At 40.2% G+C, this 20,854-nt stretch overlaps 1 protein-coding gene across 1 annotated transcript in view; it reads left to right on the forward strand.

The window, feature by feature from the left end:
• Positions 1 to 20,854, forward strand: part of HECW2 (HECT, C2 and WW domain containing E3 ubiquitin protein ligase 2) — a 288,426-nt gene that overhangs the window by 111,436 nt on the left and 156,136 nt on the right. Inside the window, exons 5-9 of the mRNA XM_007953146.2 lie at positions 2,383 to 2,552; positions 5,831 to 5,973; positions 11,672 to 11,772; positions 12,216 to 13,571; positions 14,799 to 14,894. Of these exons, the coding sequence (XP_007951337.1) occupies positions 2,383 to 2,552; positions 5,831 to 5,973; positions 11,672 to 11,772; positions 12,216 to 13,571; positions 14,799 to 14,894 (1,866 nt within the window). The remainder of the gene's footprint in view (positions 1 to 2,382; positions 2,553 to 5,830; positions 5,974 to 11,671; positions 11,773 to 12,215; positions 13,572 to 14,798; positions 14,895 to 20,854) is intronic.

Genomic DNA, 20,854 nt, shown 5'->3' on the forward strand with positions numbered 1-20,854 from the left:
TTGACTGTGCGGATCCTAACAAATTATGGAAAACATTACAAAGAATGGGAATTCCAGAACATTTAATTGTACTCATGAGCAACCTGTACATGACCAAGAGGCAGTTGTTAGAACAGAACAAGGGGGTACTGCATGGTTTAAAATCAGCAAAGGTGTGCATTGGTAGCCATTTCTCTACATGTTACTCCTCATTTACTGTGGAAAAGTCCCTTGTTTGAAAGTAGATTTAATATCTAAAGAACAGCATTTTTCTTTGAGTCTAGGTGAGCATAATAAAAAAGGGCAAGGATATAAATGTGTAAATTGCATTTTCCTCCTAAAGTGACTTCATGCTAAATAAAGCCAAGTGGAAACATGTAGCATTATAAGTTGGCAGTGAAATGCAAATGTTGCATTAAAAATGACTACATAGTTTATGAAGAGCCAGGAATGAGGGTTGTGAGGCTAATGAGACTACAGCAGCTCCTCTGAAGTGCCTGCCTAATTCTTTCTCCTTCTTCCCTTCTCCTGCTGGTTTTCTGATCAAAGACCTTACTATATTCCATGTGGTGTTCTTTACATAAGGTCTTCTTGGTTGGATTGTTCAGCCTTTGCTGATTTATTAAGTGCTCCTTTTGCCTGCATATGTAGCTTTAGATAGTCCTCATCTGTTTTCATCACATATATCTGGGCCATGAGTTCCTCTGTGTCACTGCTGTGCTGCCTCCAGGGAGTGCTCCCTAGAAGACACGGATAACCCTAGACCATTTCTGTCATTCTAAGAAAGACCTTGTATTTTCAAAATGGCCTTCCATGGGATGACCCTAGTGACATCCTATAACTTATGGTCACACGATGTTTAAGGAGCTCTGGTTGCACAGTGGTTATAGCCTCAGCTATTAACCAGAAAGCTGGGGGAGAAAAATGTGACAGTCAGCTACTGCAAAGATTACAGCATTGGATACCCTATGGGGCAGTTCTACTCTGTCTTATAGGTTCACTGTAATCAACTTGATGGCAGTGGTTTTGGTTTTGGGCCTTAAGAGTTTAGGAGCCCTTGTGGCTCAATGGTTAAAGCACTTGACTGCTAAGTGAAAAGTTGGTGGTTCACATTTGCCAGTGGATCCATGGGAGAAAAGATCTGGTGATCTGTTCCTATAAAGATTATAGCCTAGAAAACCCTGTAGAGCAGTTCTCTGTCATATGGGGTCTGTATGAGTCAAAATTGACTTGACAACACCTAACAACAACAATACGGAGTTTGCTCCCCAGCTGATGTGTGCAATCCAAAGGTCTTTGAAGGTTCCGGGGCCATCTGTACAATTTCTGTCTGAATCAGTGTTTAGAACCTCTATAGACTGAACATGATAATATGAGGTTATCTAGAAACCATTTTCTTTCCGGAAGCTTTCAAGATTGCTCAGCTCCTAGTCCTACTTTATTCAAATGGATCCTCTTTGGAAGAATGGGGAACCCAGTGGAGCCAGCTTTATTTCCTGACTCTTTCGTATCCCATAGCCTGGCCATTTTTAGCAGTGCCACTCTTCTCACTAATAGACTTTATGCAGGATTTCAGCAACTCATGTAGTGTGAAACAACAAGATGAGTTATAGGATTTTCATCAAATATTTAAGTTACTATACTATTCAAAAAGCAACCTCATGGTTATATAAAATGACAGATAACATTCAAATTTTGGAATATTTCTGGTCTTCTCCCCCTCCCCCAATATCCATCACATTTTTGGAATATATTTGACATTTTAAATGTGAGACAAATGAATGTGCTCTAAAATTTCAAAGTAATGTTGTACTACTTTCAACCCAGTTTGTTCACTCGTCAGCTTTTAAACTTAGTTTAAACCCATTTCATACATGTATGTGGAAGATTAATGAAGGAACATGTTGGTTTTCTTTTGTTAATAAACTGTTTATTAAGATTTCTCTCAAGACTAGCTGAAATGTCAGCTACCAAACTACAGTTGTCATAGGAGAAGGTAGTGAAGATGCACACGTTGGAATCAAAGGTGTTCTCAGGAAAAATTTAGGCATATGAGACAGTGGAAAAAATATGACTTCATTTCTATGGCCTGTTAGGAGACCCTCCTGCTGGAATTACTGCCATAACCTCATTGTCCTCACTTATGTAATAACCTGATTGCCCTCACTTATCTAAGAAGTCATCGTGTGAGTAACTTTATTATTGTTTTACGTAGTTTCTGTTTAGAGCTACCTGTGTGGTTATTTAGAAACAAATTGTCATTGAGCTGCTTGTTCTAATCAGGATATGTGGATCTCTCCCTCCCTTTTTTTCCTCTCTACCTTCTTTCTCCCCCTTATCTCTCTCTCTTTCTCTCTCTCTCTTTCCCTCTCTCTCTTTCTCTCTCTCTCTCTCTCCTTAAAGATCTTAGGGCAGTTGGGCTAAAGAAAGGCATGTTCTTCAATCCTGATCCATATCTTAAGATGTCCATCCAGCCAGGTAAGAAGAGCAGTTTCCCCACCTGTGCCCACCATGGGCAGGAGAGAAGGTCCACTATCATCAGTAACACCACTAATCCAATTTGGCATCGAGAGGTAAGGGGTCTTCTTTTTGACAGTTAGGAAGTCTAATGAGTTCATCTCTTTTCTCTGGCCTCTGGGCATCTTTGGGCCCTTGATAGGTGTGGGCAAGTTGGCTGAAATCTCTAGGGGTTCTGTTAGAAATAGGGTACAATAAGAATGAGATATTCCCTTCTAGCCAGGGCCAGGCCTTGGGTGATATGAGTGAGGTGCTCACCTCAGGTGCGTTGTTTATAAGAGCACCAAAAATTTAGTAAAACAAGATAAACAGTATTTTAATATATCATTAAAAGTATTGCAAAAGATCCATGATGAGCAAAATATCTAGATGTTAAATAAAGATAGGATTAGTAGCAATGTGTTGCTAAACTATATTGGAGTCTGGGGCAAGAGGAAAATCAATAGTAATTGATCCTGTCTGTGTTCAGAATATCGACATTTTCTTCTAGCATATATTCAATACATATTAAAGGAATTTCTCTCCCTAAGAGCCTTAGTAAATGTTTTATGGATTTCTGGATTTCTGTTAATTAGATGAGCCATTCAAAGAGTCTTCTTCCCTGGTGAAGCCAGATTGTGTTGGTTGGTTTTATTTTAGACTTCTTGACAACTACCAATCATTGTAGTGCACTATTTCAGTGGAACCAAGAGAAAGATTTTCTCATTAAAACTATGTAAAGTCAAAGAAGGACTTACCTACTGAGCAAATCATGAGCTCTCCCTGTCTGAGGACTCCCAGGCAAATTCCATAGACTTGTGTTAAAATAGGAGCTCTGGTGGCGTAGTGCCTAAGACATGTGACTGCTAACCAGAAGGCTGGCAGTTCCAACCCACAAGCCAGTCCTCAGAAGGAAGGTTGGGCAATCTACTTCCATAGTGATACCACCTTGGAAACCCAAGGAGGGGTTGCTGTGTATACCGTCATTGGCTTATGAGTTACACAATTAATTAACTCACACCCTAAATGTTGAATGACAACAATGTGTTCTCATAGAATTATAGAAATATTTCATTGGAGAGGGAGATCAATCTGGAGCTATAAACCACTTGGAGAAAAGATATAGCTATCTGAGGTGTCCTAAGGCCAGTTGGCACAGTGGTTAAGTGCTCAGTTGCTAACCAAAAGGCCTACGGTTGGAACCCATCATTCACTCTGCGGGAGAAAGATGTGTCAGTCTGCTTCTGTAAAATTAACAGCCTTTGCAACCTTATGGGGAAGTTCTACTCTGTCCTGTAGGATCACTGTGAGTTGAATTATTTCAATGACAGTGGGTGTTAACACAGCAAAATGTTTCTCTTGGGTAATTTATATTATTATTTAAGTGGATGAATATTGCATTTATTCTTACACCTGGTTTAAAAATATGCTGTGATCCCATATGGTAAATGACTTTTAAAGACATACTACTAGATGTAACACAGTTGGAAGTGTCAAAAAAGTGAAATAAATCTCAATATGAGCTGTAGATGGAACATGGTAGATATAATAATAAGTGTAATACATTTGTTTTCCTAACATTTTATATTTACAAAGGTCTTGACCTTGTTATCAGTATAAGCCTCATTGGTGGATATAATAGACAAAATTATTATCATAAATTATTGTGATTAAGAAACAGGCTTAAAGGGTTGATGAGACTCTAGCTATTTACAGGCAGAGATTGGGCTAAATCTCAGCTTCCTTATCCTCAGTCCACTTGCTGTCAGTTCGGTTCCAGCTCCTGGTGACCTCGTGTGTCAGAGGACAGCTGTGCTCCAGATGGTTTTCCATAGTTGGTTTTTTACAAGCAGATCAGCAGGCCTTTTGTCTTAGGTACCTCTGGGTGGCTTCAAACCTGTAACTTCCCCTTTAGCAGCCCAGTGCTTACCTATTTGCACCACCAGGGGACTCCTTATTCTAAGTGAGTGCATTTGCCATTAAGCAAACTGCCAAACTGTGTGAGCCTTGGGAGAACTGTGTTTTGTCTAAATAAGTTCAGTGTAATTTAAATGTAAAGCTAGCTAGCACTATTCACATCTTTGTTGTTACATGAATACTCTCATGGAAGGAGTAAAATGATTTAGATTAGATTCCTGGCTCCATCATTTACTTATCCTGAGATCCTCATCTCTAAAAGGAAGTCTTTATCTCTGTAAAGGTACAGTGAAGGTAATATATGTGAAAGTCTTTGTAAATGGGTAAGGCCCTCTATATTTATTTTATATCTTTTATATCCATGTATAAAGCTCTTCATACTTATTATATATCCTTATTAATCTCCAATCCATAAGACAGCAAAGCCTATCTTAACCTTGTACTTTTATTTTTCTATCCCAGAAGAAATTATCCCACTGCCCTTTAAATTTAAGTAATAATTTCATTTAAGCAGTGTTTTATCTTACAGTTATCAGGGAACCATAGTAATAGCTGTTCCTATTTTAATCACTAAGTGAAGAAGTATTTTAAACTATGTTTTACAACTTCAAAATCCCATAACATTGTTGTTGTTGTTGTTGTGTACCATCGAGTCACACCTGACTCATAGTGACCCCTCCTTGGGTTTCCGAGGCAGTATCACTACGGAAGTAGGATTGCCCAACCTTCCTTCCGAGGAGTGGCTGGTGGGTTTGAACCGCCAGCCTTCTGGTTAGCAGTCAAGTGCCTTAGCCACTATGCTACCAGAGCTCCCATAACATTAGGAATTAAAATTGTGGCTTATCAGTGTGATTAATCTAAACTATAATAGGATATTAAATTTTAAAGAACTAAGATATAGTAAATGTAGTAAGTACTGAAATTGTAAGGAGCTCTGGTGGCATAGTGCCTAAGGCATTTGACTGCCAACTGGAAGGTTAGTGGTTCAGACCCACTAGCTGCTCTGCAGAAGGGAGATGGGGCAGTCTACTTCTGTAAAGATTTACATTGGAAACCAAATTGTGGCCACTATGGTCAGAATCATCTCGATGGCAGTGGGTTTGTGTTTTTATAATTTTCTTTTTACCTAAAATTGTATTCTGTATAACTTAATATTTGATAACATCTCCTAAAACAGTTGAGCTAGGAAGGAATGGATAATTGACCAATGAGACTTCTTTTGTAATACAGATCCTTGACTACCGTTTTTAGTCATGAATGATCAGGATTCTGAGTGAATAAAGGATTAACAATAGCTGCAGATATTTCCAGCAGTTTGGACTCTGTATGTCATTAGGATTTAAGAGATAACATTTCCTATAATAATAAAATGATATAATTCTACAATATTGGTCTTTCTTTTGAATCAACCTACCTGGGCTTTTGTTTTGTTTTCCAGAAATACTCATTTTTTGCACTTCTGACTGATGTCTTAGAAATTGAAATTAAAGACAAATTTGCCAAGAGCCGTCCTATCATCAAGCGTTTTCTGGGGAAACTAACCATCCCAGTCCAGAGGCTGCTGGAGCGGCAGGCCATCGGGTAATCAGCTCTTACCTTTGGGGATAGTGTTAAGATTAGCAACTGTGGTCCCAGAATTCTTCTTACTGATAAAAGTGGTTACACACATCTTTTGAAAATAAAAGTGCATTTCAACTTATTAGCTTCCATAAAGATTTACAGCCTTGAAAACACCACAGGGCCCTTCTGCTTTATCCTATGAGGTCACTAAGAGTTGGAATCAACTCTGGCAGTAGGTTTGGGTTATACTTATTAAAGTAGGCTGGACAAAAAACAGAAAGTAGTTTGTTTTCATTATGTATCTTTTCTTTTTTTTTTTTTTTTGTATCTTTAGCTTTTCTAAGATGTGCCTACCATTAGTAATTTAGTGTCAAATCTCAATGTTAAATTGTTATTGCATATCTTGAAATCTTTCTGTAAAACCTTTAGAGCAGAATTCAGGTGTAAGGTTGATACCTACCTTATCCTGATTAATCCTATCCAGAGAACTTTTACTCTAGAAAAATTTATTTTAGAGCTATTTGAAAAACAAACAAACAAAAACCAAACTCACTGCTGTCGAGTGGTTTCTGACTCACAGTGACCCCTCCTTGGGTTTCCAAGGGAGTATCACTACAGATGTAGATAGCCCAATCCTTCTCCCAAGGAGTGTCTGGTGGGTTTGAACTGCCAGCCTTCTGGTTAGCAGTCAGATGCTTTTGGCACTACGTCACCAGAGCTATTTGAAAGGAAACCTAAACTCTGAAGAGTATTGTAGTAGAGCTCCTAGCATGTGTGTTCATTTAGCCAACTAAACTTTACTCACTGAATTTTCAAATGTGATTTCATGTCTGATTTCTTTCTGTGAGCTTTGTGTTAGCTGTGAATAAGCCATAAAAACGAAACTCACCGCCATTGAGGCAATTTTGATTGATAGCGACTCCTCCTTGGATTTCCGAGGTGGTATCGCTACGGAAGTAGATTGCCCAATCTTCCTTCCAGGGAGTGGCTGTGGGTTTGAACTACCAGCCTTCTGGTTAGCAGTCAAATGCCTTAGGCACTATGTCACTAGCTGTCCTGGTTGGGAGTAAAGTAATTAAGAAATCATAACATGCTTCCATCCCTTATTGTAAATGTTAAATGTATTTTTACATGGTCATTACAAACTCAGTAACAATAGTGCTATAAGGGAACATTGAAGGGACATCTTATTTTGTAATTTTCTCAATGTAGCAAGCCTATTACGAATGTATGGTAAAAGTGCTAGTAGTAGCAGTGGCAGCAGGACTCGTAGCAGTGGCAGCAGGAATTGTAGCAGCAGCAGCAACAGCAGCAATGATAATTAAGATGTTGGAAAAATTGTTTAGCTTTTCTAGAAAATGAAAGGTTATAGAGAGTGAGAATTAACCATAGGGAATATAATATTATATATATCATTTTCATTTATATAATTATAACAATATAATTTGTATAATATATATGACACATGGTAGAGGTGTCAAGGTATGTATGCCAATAAGAATGATCAGGAAGAAAAAAAAAAAAAAAAAACTTGTCAGTGCTTAAAGTTGTTGATTACTTCCTAGCTTCTCATTTAGTCTGTTGAAGAGCTGGACATCCAGAGAACTGCCAGTCATGGATGTCCTGTGTACTGGAAAGAAGTCTAGCATAAATTTATAAAATAGCAGAATTATGAAATATTTCATTAAAAGTGGATTGAGTATTACCTGATATAAATACTTAGGGATTTTTTAATTAAATAAGAAAGATGCATATTAGCATATCACCTATTGACATATAAATGTATATTTATATAAATTTCTGAACTGATTAATGTTCCCATCAGATAATTTATGCATCTTGAAAAACATTGATTTTCATTGTTTATGTGTGTAGTAGTACCCAGTTCTCTTTAGTTGAGCTTTTACAGTGTGAGGTTTTATAGCACAGCTAGAACTCCTCGCTAATAACAGACTATGAGAATACCTGTTCAGGTGTGACATTTGTTAAGAGAGTAGCCTGCTTTCTTTCCAGAAATCTCATCACTCTTCCATGCTTTGTCAATTCCTCTGATTCCTCTGATTATGTTAATGACAGAGTAACTCAGATATTAAGAGCTCTTTGGCATTTATTCCTCATAATAATATTATATCATATAGAAGGGCAGGACTGGAGGTGGGACACGACTGGACAAGATCACGAGAGCACGTGAGCCCCCAACAGGCCGTTAGTGAAGGATGAAACTCTTGGCTAGAATTGACTGACAACAGGCGTTTCCTATATCCATATAGGGTTCATGGTTGAACTGCGTGTCTTGTCACTGTAGTTAATGAGCAGCACTAACACCCATTAAAATTCTTTTTCTAAGTGAGGTCTCATTTTTTAATTATTCAACAAATATTTATTTTGGGTGCCTACTACATGTCAAAAAAAACCCAGAAGGCTGGTGGTTCAAACCCACCAGCCACTCCTTGGAAGGAAGATTGGGCAATCTATTTATTTCTGTAGAGATACCACTTCGGAAGCCCAAGGAGGGGTTTCTATGAGTTGAAAATGACTACGGCAGTGAGTTAGGTTTTTTTGGTTTACTACATGTCAAGCTCTGAGTTGGGCATTGGAGATGTGCTAGTGTGCAAAACAGACTGATGCAGCCCTTCTCTTACAGTTCTTGTGCAACATGTATTTCCTAGCTAAAATCATCACCTATACACATACTCAGTATTAGCACTATTGCTTTGTTTTTATTGACCAGGAAGCTGGTGAGGGGGTCAGTTTGTTATTTTTGACAAAGAAATTATTTTATTATCTGAAGGCAGTCTGTCTAGAGAGATGGGTGGGGAACAGCAATGTTGAGAGAAGGTCCACTCAGTTTGTTTCTGGGTTCATGCATTGTTGTTGTTGTTGTTGTTGTGCATCAAGTTGGACCCGACTCATAGCGACCCCTCCTTGTGTTTCTGAGGCAGTATCACTATGGAAGTAGATTGCCCCATCTTCCTTCTGAGAAGCGGCTGGTGGATTTGAACCGCCAGCCTTCTGGTTAGCAGTCAAGTGTCTTAGGCACTATGCTACCAGAGCTCCTGGTTCACGCATTATGGACAAATATTGAGTACCTTTGTGTATCAGTGCTAGGAATAGTGGTGAGGAGAAAAAGACACCCCTGCTATTATGTAGATTATAACCCTTATTACAATGAAGATGGGGCAATCTACTTCCATAGTGATACTACCTCGGAAACCCAAGGAGGGGTCGCTATAGTTGGGTCCAATTTGACAGCACATAACAACAACAACAACAACATAATGTAAAAACATTAAAATACTTAAAATGTGTAATAGGAGCCTTGGTGGCACAGTGGTTAAAGTGCTTATCTGCTAATCAAAAGGTCAGTGATTCCAACCCACCATTCGCTCCATGGAAGAAAGATGTGGCGGTCTGCTTCTGTAAAGATTACAGCCTTAGAAACCCTTTGGGCCAGTTCTACTCTATCCTGTCAGGTCACTATGAGTCAGAATTTGCTTAATGGCAGTGGGTTTGGGGTTTTATAATGATTTTTTTTGAAATATCATTTTAAGTAGAAAAAATATTCAGCAATCACATTAAGGTGAGCCATGGATAAATGTGTATCATTAACATGCATGTTACTGAAAGCAGCCTGGAATTACTGAGAACAACGTAAGGTGAGGTCCTGACAGAGTGACTGCAGAGTGGGGGCTTCTGCAGAGATGGGTCTGTGCTCTCCTCCTGGTCTGGACATCTGTGCATTCGTCTGACTATGAGCACATTACTTAGCCTCCTACACCCTAGTTTTCTCCTGTAGAAAATGGGCACCACCTACCTCACAGGGTTACCAGAGGATCTCAGCAGAATGTACTTGGCACACCACAAACACTCAATTTTGGGGAAAAATATTTTAAAAGTATCAATCAAGAACAACATATCAGAAAGTTGATGTGATGAAAGAAAAAGAGAAAGGTAAAGGAAACTCAATGTTTAAGAAAATCTTGCTATGAAGTTAGAAGAAGTCATAAGGAATTTACAACAAGTAAAAGATTAAAGGACATAATCTTATTGTTTAAAGAAATTCTTGCAAGAATTTTACTTTAGTATATGCTCCATAAAACAGACAGCATCTATTTAGAACTGTACTGAGGAGTAGAGAAGAACAGCAAAATACATGTAGAATAACAGCTGACTAGAGGCTCTGAACTGGACGTTTTTCCTTCTGAAATGGCCAGTAGAGGACAGTGCAAGAGCAGAGATGGTATGATGTGTGCTATTAGCCTTTTGATTATTTTCTTTAATTAAAAGTAAGTCATTTGATTCTGAGCAAGTTACTTGCATACCAGAAAATGAAATCATTGTATTTGACTTTAGTAAATAAGCACAGAATTGAGATCGACAAGCAAACCTATCATTGAGGAGGCCAACATCCCTTGCTTGAGGGCCAAGGCAGAGGTGGAAACTGGGCAGGCCTTGTCTGCCCCCCTCTACCCAGCATGCCTTCGGATGTGACCACATCACCCTAATGCAGCACAAGTCTAGTTTCTCCAAACATTCCATCAGTGTCACTCACAAGCCACCTGAGAGTCAAAGGATAGCCCAGGTTTACCAGTTGTTGTTCTTGTTGTTATTTGCCGTCGAGTTGACCCCGACTCATAGCGACCCCTCCTTGGGTTTCCGAGGCAGTATCATTACGGAAGTAGGATTGCCCAGCCTTCCTTCCGAGGAGTGGCTGGTGGGTTTGAACCACCAGCCTTCTGGTTAGCAGTCAAGTGCCTTAGGCACTATGCTACCAGAGCTCCTGGGCTTACCAGTAGTGAGAGCAAACAGCTCCAGCCTCCTTACCTTACTAGTAAAGAAGGAGTGGTTCAGTAGCCTGCTCCACCTACAGGGCCAGGGCTAATGTCCTTCCCTCTTCACTCCCAGCTCCCCTGTCCTCAGAGTCAGCACAGTGCCCTCCTGCCATTGTGTAAATGCTTACCTACAAGTGTCCTTTTAGAACCAGATTCCTATTGTGTTAAATGCTCAGGAGCCAGCCCTTCTATGCCTTTATACCTGAGTCAAAACACAGCTAAAACTAGCTTTCACAGCTCTGTGGTGACCTTCAAAATGCTTTTCCCCAGTCACCCTAACCAGTGACAGAGCCAATCAGTGGCCTTAGAAAAGATCATATACAGGCATACCTCATTCTGTTGTGCTTCACAGCTAAAGCATTTTTTACAAATTGAAAGTTTATGGCAAACCAGCATGAAGCACGTCTATTGGTGCCATTTTTCCAACAACATGTGCTCACTTTGTGTCTTCTGTGTCACATTGCAGTAATTCTCACAGTATTTTCATAACACTATTTTACACTGAATAGAGTATAATGTAAACATAACTTTTAGATGCATTGGGAAAGCAAAAAATTGTATGACTTACTTTATTGTGATACTCGTTTTGTTGCAGTGGTCTGGAACTGAACCTGCAATATTTCTGAGGTATACCTGTAATAATACTGTGTTAATTTGTGCAAATGAATGAATAGCATTCTGTTGGGCTGAAAAAGCCGTGAGCCTTTTATTTTCTTAAATAAATAAATAAATAAGCTGTGAGCTTTTTATTTTCTTATTTTCTTTTATTAATTATGAGTCTGAAAGCTTTAAGAGAAATATACTGGGTTTGGGGAGTGACCTATGGGGAGACGGTAAAGGCTGGCACCAGTGTAGTAAGAATGAAAGAACCCTTTCTCCTCTTGCAGTGATCAAATGCTCAGCTACAACCTTGGCAGAAGGCTCCCAGCTGACCACGTGAGTGGGTACCTCCAGTTTAAAGTGGAGGTTACATCTTCTGTTCATGAAGGTGAGATGTCTTTGTAAATATGGCTGTAGGAAAAGCATTAAATCTCACTCAGATTTCAGTTTACCTTTGAATAGAATTGAATTTGTGTACCATTCTTGAAATACAGTAGCTGTCAAACGATTACCTGCTGACGTTTTTGAAGTGGATATGAAAAAACTGTTTATCGAAACAGTCTCTCTTAGGTTTATGCCTGTACTTTGAAACTGGGCTGTAGATTTCTCAGCAGTATATACTTGTATACCTCTTACACCAAACTGACTAGAGATATACTCGTTTAGTTGTAATGGGTGGTGAATCTGAGCAAGTCAGTAGATGTAAGGAGGCCTCAATGAGAGATCTGAATTCTTTGAATGGATTGGTGGCAAAAGAATAGGACATAAGAAGTTAATTTGTCATTACGATTTCTTTCTTTCTTGCTTTTTTAACGCTGGTTTCTCATTCAGATGCTTCTGCAGAAGCTGTGGGCACAATACTTGGAGTCAATTCTGTGAACGGAGACCTAGGAAGCCCTTCTGATGATGAGGACATGCCAGGGGGCCACCATGACAGCCCAACGTGTTCCAATGGACCAGTGTCTGAGGAAAGTACTGCTGATGGGACCCCCAAACATTCTTTTAGGACTAGCTCCACTCTAGAAATAGACACGGAGGAATTAACCTCTACTTCTTCAAGGACCTCACCTCCCCGAGGACGTCAGGATTCACTCAATGATTATTTAGATGCTATTGAACATAATGGCCATTCCAGGCCAGGAGCAGCTACCTGCTCAGAGAGGTCCGTGGGAGCCTCTCCAAAACTAAGGAGTAGTTTTCCCACTGACACAAGACTCAACGCAATGCTTCATATCGACTCAGATGAAGAAGATCATGAGTTTCAGCAAGACCTGGGTTATCCATCTTCCTTGGAGGACGAAGGTGGATTAATAATGTTTAGCAGGGCATCAGGAGCTGATGATGGGAGCTTGGCATCTCAGACAAAGCCAGAAGACAACCCAATTGAGAATGAAGAGGCCTCCACCAATGAAGCCACTTCCTTTGAGGATAAGCCAGAAAATCTTCCAGAGCTTGCAGATAGCTCCTTACCCTCAGGCCCAGTCCCAGATGAAAATGAAAATGTCCCAGAGTCTCAGCCAAGTGCTGACCAGGGCAGCAGTGAATTATGTGGCTCTCAAGAGGTGGATCAGCCCATAAGTGGGGCAGACACAGGGACTTCTGATACGTCAGGGGGGAGCCGAAGAGCTGTCAGTGAGACTGAGTCCCTTGATCAGGGGTCTGAGCCTTCCCAAGTGTCCTCTGAAACAGAGCCCAGTGACCCTGCCAGGACAGAGAGTGTGAGCGAGGCCAGCACCAGGCCCGAGGGAGAGAGTGACCTGGAAGGTGCTGACAGCTCTTGCAATGAGAGTGTTACTACACAGCTTTCTTCAGTGGAGACACGCTGCTCCTCTCTTGAGAGTGCACGGTTTCCTGAAACCCCAGCTTTTTCTTCTCAGGAGGAAGAAGATGGAGCCTGTGCAGCAGAGCCCACCAGCGGTGGCCCTGCCGAAGGGTCACAGGATTCCGTATGCACTCCCGGTTCTTTACCTGTGGTGCAGGTCCCCAGTGGGGAGGAGGAAAGACCAGCGGCAGAATTGGCCACTTTGCCTGACCAACAGGAGATAGGGGAGGTCTGGCAGCGGAGGGGGAGCCTGGAGGGAGCTGCTGCTGCTGCTGAGAACCAGCGTCAAGAAGAGGGTGACACTGGGGATGCCCAAGGCACTTGTGAAGGGGCCGCTGCCCAGGAGGAGGAGGGTGCTATTGGAGGTAGGATGTGGAAGACAGTATGGCTCTTGACTCAAACAAACCTGCTCAAAGAGAAGTCTGTGCTTTTGTCCCTCATTGTAAATTGTAGTGCTGGTCATATGTTATCTGAATTCTTTACCTTGGGTTCCAACAACTAGCAAAACATAGAGTAAAAAGAAGAGGAGGGCCAATATTGAAAACAGGGCAAGGAACAGGAGGAACTGGGTAGAGAATGGTAGGTACTTAAAGCCCTTCTTCTCAATCAGACCTCTGATTTCAGAACTGAGGAGTCTGAGGGACTTCATCATCCACAGAGCTAGAAGGTGGCCACAGTCTGCATTCGGATAGGTAGAGTCCGCATTCAGTCCTCTCTTTTGTTTTATTTTTCAATTAAGAGGCATTTTTCAGCCTATCAGGTAGCAGTCTCCAGACTTAAAAGATTGAATCTCTATTGAGGCCTGTGTTTGCAGACGCAAAGCGAGAACAGGCTGCCAGCTTCAGCCTGAGTGTAATCTGAAGAGGTTATCAGGAACACCTTAAGTTATTCCTTACACAAAATAGAAGATCAGTATGTGCTTTGCATTGAATGTATTATTTTTGCCTTCTGCAGCATGAGACGTGTCAACTGCATTAAACGGTACATTCTGACACTTGCTGGACACTTGTTGCATAAGTTTTAGTGTCTGAAGATGCAAATTTACACATAAAATTTGTATTTTTGACTCAATGAATATGGCTGGCTAGATGATTCTTTTAAAATATTCTTGTTATAGATGCATTAAAAATCAAAGGATAGTTTCATATGCTTAAATAGCAGAGACTCCAAAATCAGAAAAAAATTTCTTACTCTGTAATTTATTTTTCTTCTTAGACTATCTTCTTTTTTCCTTCTCCCCCTCCTCTTCCTCTTTTTACTTTCTTTTACCCCATTGTTGTGACCCTAAAGCATTAGTAAATTAGTGTATGGCCAGGACCAGGCGCAGTGGGGAAGTCATGAGGACAGGACAGAGATGGGAGGGGGATGGATGTGGAAGATGGATTTCCTTGTTCTACAGGGCCCTCTTAGGACTAAGGATTCAGTCTTACTCCCTTCTTTTGTTTCTGGGTCCTCATGTATGGAATGAAACAAAAGAGAGAAAAGAGACTATAACCCCAGGATTTATGTTAGGTGTTTTTATCATATAAGACTGTTTGGGCACTGAAGGGGGAAATGATGCCCAGGTAACGTTTTTTTACCTCTAATCCTAGGTTCCCAAGCCAACGGCCACCAGCCATTGAGATCACTACCTTCAGTGCGCCAGGACGTGAGCCGGTACCAGAGGGTAGATGAAGCTCTCCCACCAAGTGAGGACCTGTTAACTAAGGGGCTCACCTTGATCAAAGGGTGCAAGAATAGCAGGGAGAACCATTCCTGGGGATTGAAAGGATGGATATGTGGTCCCTGTGAGGAAGGAATCTGCAGAGCTGCCCCTTGACTTAGAGGATGTGGTCTGGAAAGCGCTAAGCTGACTCCTCCCTGGTACTGTTCCTTCGTGAAGGCAGGTGGGGAAGAAGTGTATTATAATGTCAAGGAGTAAATATTGTGATCCTGGAAATAGATCTAGATACTCTGGGCAATCGAATGGATAGTAGAATTTATTTAAAATTATACCTAATGGCAGCATGAATTTTAAGTTAAGGGACAAATTGGCATAATCTTTTAGAAAACCCTCACTCTGTAACATACTGCTTTTTTATGCACTTGTATCATTTAAAATCATTAAGTACAGGGTTCCTTTTTTTTTTTCTTTAGGAATATGCAGGGAAGTGCCATTAATTGCAGAAGTGAGTCTCCTACTTATTTGGGACATGGAATTATCTGGGGATTTGAAAGATACTTCATTTCTTTCACTTTCAAGAAACACTTAGTACTTACAGGAGAGGTGGTTGACGAGTAATAGAGACCCTGGGAAATAGTTACGCAACCTGCGTTCAGAGATATGAGTGATACCCTTGGCCGTGATAATCTAGAAATAATTTAAAGTCCTATTTAAATGTCTAAAATCCCTTAAAGCAATGTTGCCTTGTGGGAATAAAGCATTCAATGCATAAAGGGATTTTTTAAAAGTACAAATAGACAACCTGTAGTTTGGTAAACATGGCTTTTAAGAAAACATTGGCGAATATATCCTACACCTCTTGCTGCTTTCCTCTTTTGTTCACTCACCCATCTTACATGTGATCACTTCTCTTTGTGATCTTGGCAAGAGGTGGGTAGCCTTTACCCTCTGTACTTTTAAAAACTATGGGACCTAAAGAAATGTATACATTTAAGAGCTGAAATGCTTCAAGCTTAGTTCTGGTGAGTGCTGACAAGAAAGAATAATATTATGTGGAGTCTGTGAAAACATTGGCTTGACCTTTTAGAAATTCTGTTGTACATAGATCCTTTCCTTGTTCATGTTTGGAGACCAGAAGACTTTTACTCACAGGAAATGTATATTTTAAGTAGTGTTTAGAAAAAGGAAAACATAGACCACAAGATTAACTAACCATTGTGTTCTCTTAATCAGATGAGGGGGAAAAAAAGAGGCAGAGAAGAAAAGTATTCCTGGGGAATGTTTACAAAGAATTAAAGCAAAATGAATTAGGAACATGAGGAAAGATTCTGGGAAAACTTTGTTTCTGTGTGTATGTGGATTAAGAGTAAGGATTTTCCAGAGTCTGGATAGGAAGGATAAACGTTGCCCGAGTGTACCAATAAATCCCATCCTCCCAGACACATCCACTGCTGTAAGTTTTGTTACACTAGAGTTTTGATCCCTACATGGTATTTAATAATGGTAGCTTAGGTATATTCCATTTAGCTATGAGCTTCACTGGTTGTTTGATTTCAGTATGTTTCTTTCAACACTGATATTTGCATTACACAGATAGAATACATTTTATGAATTTATTTGTGTATTTTTTAAATAAACAGTTCATTTTAATAAGTTGATTTTTTTTTTTTTAAATCAGTTTAGTGGTGTATCCTATTTGATGAATGATATAAATAGGAGGACAAATCTTAAAAGGTGTTTCTTCTTATACTGTGGTTTTCAGTGGGGGCAATGAGAGGTGCTACCACCTGGGGGACATTTGGAGTATGTGGGACATCTTTCATTGGTGTGTGAAGGGTGCTGCTAGCATGTAGAGGATGGGGCAGGGACGCTAAATACCCAGTAATGTTGGGACCGTCTGATACACCAAAGAATTGTCCTGCCCAGGATTCTAACGCTGTGATCACTTAGAAATACTTCTCTGTAAATAACATTTTTTTTTATAAAATATAACCAGAATTTTTATTTTTTAGAAAACTCAGAACTGATAATAACTCTAAAAATATGTATTTACGTATACACACATACACAATCATGTTTTAGGACCAAGCAACTTGGAAATACAAGGACTTGTAGTATCATGGGTAGGTTACAGATGGATTATAGATGATGGTCGGAGTATACCTGCTCTCTTTTCAGGTATACTCCGACTCTGTCCCACACTGCTTTGTCCCTTGCTCCCCTTTGTGTGACAGTCTGTTTAGTCATTTGGCTGCCCTGGCTAGTTGTGTCTCCTCACCGCAGCTGTTTCTCTGCTTTTCTTTCCCAACTGGGCAACTCTGCTACCACCTCTGGCCATGTCCCTGACTTAACAGTTGTGGCATTCCACATTCTGTGGCATCTTGCACCTCTGCTGAGAGGCTCAAGTAAGGGGTATCTGGTGGACTGTGCAGATTGTTACATTTTTTAAAATTACCTGGATGAATATTTTAAGGCCAACAGTTGTACTTTGTAACACGATTATAGCACTTCAGACGCATGTAAATGCTTCAGTTTATTTCATGTAGCACTTCACAGTTTCCATATAAAAGAAGAACTTTTATATGCTTCTCTTTATTCTCATTCTTGTAGAAATTTTGTGAGATAGGTCAATCAGGGTTTGTTATCTATAATTTATAGAAACCAGCCAATCCAATTTCATTTTATAAATTAAAAAACATTGAAGTCCAGAAATACTACACTACTTGTTTAAGATCCCATGCTAGTGAAAGTTAAGACAGAATCACAAGCATTCCTTCTCCTCTGTCCAGTATTAGTTTGTTCTCATCTAACATTAGAAGGGAATCCTTGGGTGGGGCCGGTGGTTAACACACTCGGCTGCTAACCAAAAGGTCAGAGGTTCAGATCCACTCAGGGACTCCTTGGAAGAAAGACCTGGAAATCTACTTCTGAGACACTGGTCATTTGAAACCCTATGGGGCACACTTGTACTCCTTGCATGGGCTTGCCAGGAGTCAGAGTCGACTCTAAGGCATCTGGGGCCTGGAGACACTAGAAGGGAAGGGGCTATTATGTGGGTAGGTGAATGTAAGTTCTGAAACTTGGGTTAGAGACAGAGTAGTGACTTACATTGTGGTATGTTATTTATTGAGCACAAAGAAGACCTCACATTGCAGTGTCTGTGGGTTTTATTGGAGTGTCATGATATTATAGTGCTTTGAGGTCAGACTCAGAAAGGCTCAGAAAATTCTCAGCTTTCTTCTCCTTCTGCTGGGATAAGGTTCCATAGCAGGCCCTCTCCTATGAGGCCCTTCACCTATGAGAGAAGAGAAGCAGCTGCAGTGATGATGAGAGTCACTATCATGTGGCCCAGAGAGGTTTGCTTGGATAAGTATCTGTACCAGACTGAGCAGTGCCTCTTCTATCCCCATGCCGCAAAACACTATTGTACTAGGGCTTTGGTGGCCCCATTCTTTTTTTCTTGTTAATGACAGCATGATCTACATACTGTTCTACACCATTTTTTTATTCGTTTAATAATATACTGTGGAGATCTTTGCATAGCAGTACATAAAGAGCTTATTTTTTTTTATTGTGGCAAAATATATATCATACAACATTTAGCGAGTCAACATGTTTTACACGTATAAATCAGTGACGCTAACTACATGAGTCATGTTGTGTGACCATCACTAGTATCCCTGCCAAATTTCCCATCGCCATTAATGGGACACTTCATACTTCCTAAAGAATGACTCCTCATTGCCCCTTCCATCTTACCTCTGGAAACCACTAATAAACTTTGGTTTCTATACATTTGTTGGCCCCATTCTTGATTTCTTTCTTTTCTTTTTCCTTATCATCGTCGTTGCTGCTGTTGTTACTTTTTTTTCTTTTACCTTATAGAAACTTGTGTTTTTTGTAAGCAAGCTTATACTTCTCTCTGAAGATTGAAAAACTCAAGGGGATTCAGTGGTGTCCCTTGGTGTGCTGCTTCACGCCTGTGCCTGAGCATGTCACTGTCAACAAGGCACTCTAACAGCCTAGTTCAGGAGCAGCTGTTTGATATATTTTCATGTACAGCAGGGCTTTCTTTGTTTATTTGCTTTTCTTCCAGTCTTACTCCTGCTATTTTAGGATTGAGGAATAGACCTTAGACTTAGCGTAAGACTGCTTAGCTGTAATGATGATCTACCAATTGGTTCTCAAAACATTACTCTTTCTTTAGGGCATGGGCAGTGTGCCTGTGTGAGCCATGGTGACTTCAACCACTGGCTGGGAGATGTTCTAATGATTCATAGAAAATCGGAAAGCTCCAGGCCTTGGAGGTGCACAGCACAGTTGGGAACCTCTCATTGAAATGGCTTGGACTTGAACAAGCACTGGGTGCCTGAATAATGTGCTATATCTTCTTATTCTGAGGTGATTGATGGTGATAGAGGCTAGAGGCGGTTCAGGCTGAAGCCCCTAGAACATTATCTGTATAACAAATCTTGGTCTTTTATGCATTAAGTGGAAAAAGAATGGCCAGCCTAACCCCTTCTGAAAAAATATTTTATTTTTGAAAGCGTTCTCATTATATTTTAATGGCTTTGTTTTCCTCTTACTGGCCTCAATACAATTGTGACTTTACCCATTGCTATAACTGGTGACAGTATGGAATTACTGTGGGAGTGTTTTGGTTTTTTCTCCCAAAAGGAAAGTTTTTCTAGGAATAGGAGTAGATTCTAGATGAACAGACTTGGTTATTGTACTCTGATAGGATCCCAGGATTGTTGCCATTCTGTTAGGATTAGTGGTTTTACTTTTGTGTTGGGCTCAAATGGGTAAGTCTAGGAAACTATAGGGGAACATTGGTCGCTTTTTTGAGTTTGTGCGTTCTCCTTATTACAGTGTCCTTTAAACTAAGGCCTAAAAGTAGGAGTAAGTATGAAATGTATAATAAATCTTAGAGTTTCTACTAGGACTCTTACTCATTAGAGCTTAAAATCTGGTTTTATGGGGGGAAAGAAAGGTAATTTGTTACTTTTTTCCTGAAAAAAAAGAAATATTAAGATACAAAATATAAAGCTACTTGATATTTTTAACTCTTTATTCAAATATAATATGCATACAGAAAGAGCAAGGAGCTCAGGTAGTGCAGTGAGTAAGCCCGTGGCTGCTAACTGAAAGGTCTAGGGTTTGAACCCATCAGCCATTATATGGGAGAATGATGTGACAGCCTGATTCCATAAAGATTACAGCCTTGGAAACCCTATGGGACAATTCTACTCTGTCCTGTAGGGTCGTTATGACTAGGAATTGACTCAGCAGCACACAACAGCAGCAACAAAACAACACAGAAAAGAACACACTCAGCTTGCTGGATGCTCTCACACTGCACATACCCATGAGCCAGCACCGTGTCACCAGAACCCGAGAATTCTTCCTTGTATCCACTTCCAATCACTGGCCCCACTTCTGAAGGGGGATTTCCTAATTAGTTTTACTTTCTTTAATACTTTATACAAATGGAATCGTACTTCTTGAATGTTAAGATTTTAAAAAATCATCTTTTGAACATAGCCATCTATCACAAAGCTCATATTTTCCCTTTATTTATTCTATCACCATCCTCTCTCTGTGTGGTGAAGAGACCCATGGTTATTTTTAAGACGTTACCTGCTTTTTCTGCCTCAGTTACCCTGCCTGGGGCATCAGTGCTATGACATTGGCCTTGATGTAGTTTTGCATACTTTATAACTATCTTCCACCTTATTGTCCAGCTACTTAAAGGTGCATATTTATAATTGAGAAGCCCTGGTGGTACAGTGATTAAAGCATTTGGCTGCTAACTGAAAGGTCAGCAGTTCAAACCCACTAGCTTCTCCATGGGAAAAAGATGTGCCAATCTGTTTCCCTAAAGATTTACAGCCTTGGAAACCCTATGGGGCAATTCAACTCTGTCCTGTAGGGTTGCTATGAGACAGAATCAACTTGACGGCAGTGGAATCTATAATTGGGAGT

This window comes from Orycteropus afer, unplaced genomic scaffold (assembly GCF_000298275.1).
Source record: "Orycteropus afer afer isolate SDZICR_OR568_19922 unplaced genomic scaffold, OryAfe1.0 scaffold00374, whole genome shotgun sequence".
NCBI classification, from domain to species: Eukaryota; Metazoa; Chordata; class Mammalia; order Tubulidentata; family Orycteropodidae; genus Orycteropus; species Orycteropus afer.